This window comes from Haplochromis burtoni, unplaced genomic scaffold (assembly GCF_018398535.1).
Source record: "Haplochromis burtoni strain Fernald_Lab_line unplaced genomic scaffold, NCSU_Asbu1 Contig_62, whole genome shotgun sequence".
In the NCBI taxonomy this organism is placed as follows: Eukaryota; Metazoa; Chordata; class Actinopteri; order Cichliformes; family Cichlidae; genus Haplochromis; species Haplochromis burtoni.
Window position 1 is genome coordinate 2127064 of NW_024582423.1, and position 2840 is coordinate 2129903.

Genomic DNA, 2840 nt, shown 5'->3' on the forward strand with positions numbered 1-2840 from the left:
TGTGTCCTTGGGCAAGACACTTTACCCTACCGCCTACTGGTGTTGGCCAGAGGGGCCGATGGCGCGATATGGCAGCCTCGCTTCTGTCAGTCTGCCCCAGGGCAGCTGTGGCTACAATCGTAGCTTGCCTCCACCTGTGTGTGAATGCGAGAGTGAATGAATAGTGGTATTGTAAAGCGCTTTGGGTGCCTTGAAAAGCGCTATATAAATCCAATCCATTATTACTATTATTATTATAAATGGAAACTTACATTAGCTGAGAGAGTGGAATCCACAGCTGCCTCCACTCCTTCACTGTCTTCATCTGAGTGTTCATCTCGTACCTCGCCATACTGGTCTTCATCAACTTCCTGTATGTTAAGACAGGAAAAGTCAGTGACACAAACTCATCAATGTGCTCAGCTGTAAATCTTAAGAGCCGCAAGCCTCACCTCCTCATCAGATTCAAACTGAACATTGACACCATACGTCTCGTCAATGTTGTCATCTGTGGATAGAAAATACCGCACATAATGAATATTTTTAGGGAAAACTGATGGATCTTTCCAGTTTTCATTCCACAGTTACTTTGAACGTGCTTACCCATATTCTGCAAGTCTTTGTCCCCCCCGTAGTCTGTGATCTTTTTGCCCAGATTGACTAAGACGTGGTAGCGCGTGTCATCAGCAGGTCCGAGAAGCTGCTCTACTTCCCGTCGCCTCTCTTTGTCCCTCATTTTGTCATTCTTGAGCACAGCCAGAACTTCATCAGCTGCTCCACAGAGAATATCACGCGGCTGTAAAAATGTAATGAGATAGTGAGTAAAACACGCAAGATGTAACAGAAACAGAATATTTCAAGAAAGCAGTTGTGGCGTTCGCTGACCTGATCTCCCAAAGCAGCATGGATGAAGCTCAGTAACACTTCATATGTTTCTCTGGTCTCTTTGGTTTTTGGTTTGTACACAATGCCCACCATCTCATCAATGCCTTCAGATAGAAGGGTAAAGCCCTTCATTTTGTTAATGTCGTGTCTGTCTTCATCTCTTTTTCTTCTCCTGGATAAAAATAATAATAATTTAAAAAAAAGATTAACAAAAAAAAAAAGATCATATGTTAACAGCAGAGCCATGTTTGGCCATTTGAGTGGCAAACATCTTCCAAGGCATGTCACATATGTTCACTTTTTCTCTTTTTTCTTGAGAATGGCCTTGAAGACATATCAAACTTGACAGCTATTCTTCCCCATGCTTTTATTTTCAGTTTTTCAAAATTAAGTTGTCACGTGGAACTAATGAAGTGATTTTTAATACCGGATTGTTTTGTTTTAAATCAACCAGTTTTGCCTTCAAACTATAGATTCAACAAGTTAAAGCCAATATTTCTCAGAGAGTTGGGGCCACACTGACATGACAGCATCGCACAGTAGCTGCAGATTTGACAACTATACATCATCCATAATGCAAATCTCCTGTTCCTCCACATCCCAGAGGTGCTCTATTGGACTGACTTGTTTAAGAAACCAGTTTAAGACTATTTGAGCTTTGTGACATAGTGTGTTATCCTGCTATAAACAGCTGTCAGATTAAGGTACACTGCAATTATAATGGGATGCTTAAACAAAAAGATTCACTACACTATTAGACCACCAGCAGTCTTGCTTTCATGTTGTTTATCCCAAATAATACCATCCATATATGTTGTGCATTCAGAGATGCTTTTCTGCATACTCAGACATGTTCAAAGTCACCCCACCTTTCTTCTTCATTCTGATATGCAGGTTGACCATGCCTTAATGCTTAAATGCACTGAGTTGCTGGCATGTAATTAGCTATTGCACATTTGCATTAATGACAATGGGAAAAGGAACTTCAAAGTGGCCGGTAGTGTATATAAATTATGTATTGCTTTAACTTCACATGAACAATATATGCAGCTGTCTGTACTGACTTTTCTCGTCTCTCCTCCAGCCTCTGAGGTTTGGTCCTCTGGGCCTTGTCACCCATCTTGGTCCCCTCCAGCTTCCCGACCAAGGACAGCACCTCACCGGTGGGCTCATCTCTCCGGGTGCGGTCGATCAGAGAGCGATCGGCTTGAAGCACCAAGTTAGAGTTCTAAGAGTTCGGCATAAAAACAGTGTGATTATGAGACACATCAGTCTGCGCTGCAACAGGCTAAAGTAAGTGCTAGTTAGCACTACGGCTAGCTAAACAAGGAGAAATATCAATTAAAAACAGTACAATCCAAACACCTTTCCTGATAACTTTACAGAATATCGACCACTGCCTCTGATTTTGTTTTTATTTTTTTGTCTCACTCTAAATACACTCACCGCTTTGTACTCGTACTGCAAGCTTCGAGCAGTAACATCCGCCATGGTGCTGGTTTTCCCTCAGGTTTTAGCGCACTTTGTGAAACGGCTAACTGACTGTTATTATCCACAGAGTCGACCTCACTCTGCCTGCTTAAAGAGACGCTGTGAACATGAGTGCACTGATTAAACTTGTAGCATTAGCCAGTTTTTGAAAAGTCCGAGTTTCATACAACAAAATGCGTTTCCCATACGTTACAATAGCACCGCTAACACGAGCGCACAACAAGCCGCGCTCTTCCTCTTCCGCTGTCAAAGGTCAGCGCAGGATCAGCAAGGCAAAAAAGCAGCGCCCCCTGCAGGCTAAGTTTATTTCGTTTCGATGTCCTATTGTTTGGTGTATTCATAGGTATATAAACTTATGTAAACTTGCCAAATCTCCTCTGCTAACAGCTTCTTTCTTTCTTTCTTTCTTTCTTTCTTTCTTTCTTTCTTTCTTTCTTTCTTTCTTTCTTTCTTTCTTTCTTTCTTTCTTTCTTTCTTTCTTTCTT

At 41.7% G+C, this 2840-nt stretch overlaps 1 protein-coding gene across 1 annotated transcript in view; it reads right to left on the reverse strand.

The window, feature by feature from the left end:
• The window catches only part of snrnp200 (small nuclear ribonucleoprotein 200 (U5)), a gene marked incomplete at its 5' end in the record, with an annotated part of 14203 nt that extends 11571 nt beyond the window's left edge, over window positions 1–2632 (reverse strand). The window contains 6 exon segments of the mRNA XM_005922757.3: window positions 252–350; window positions 432–487; window positions 583–775; window positions 865–1036; window positions 1929–2092; window positions 2311–2632. Of these exon segments, the coding sequence (XP_005922819.1) occupies window positions 252–350; window positions 432–487; window positions 583–775; window positions 865–1036; window positions 1929–2092; window positions 2311–2355 (729 nt within the window).
• Window positions 2633–2840: the final 208 nt, after the last annotated feature.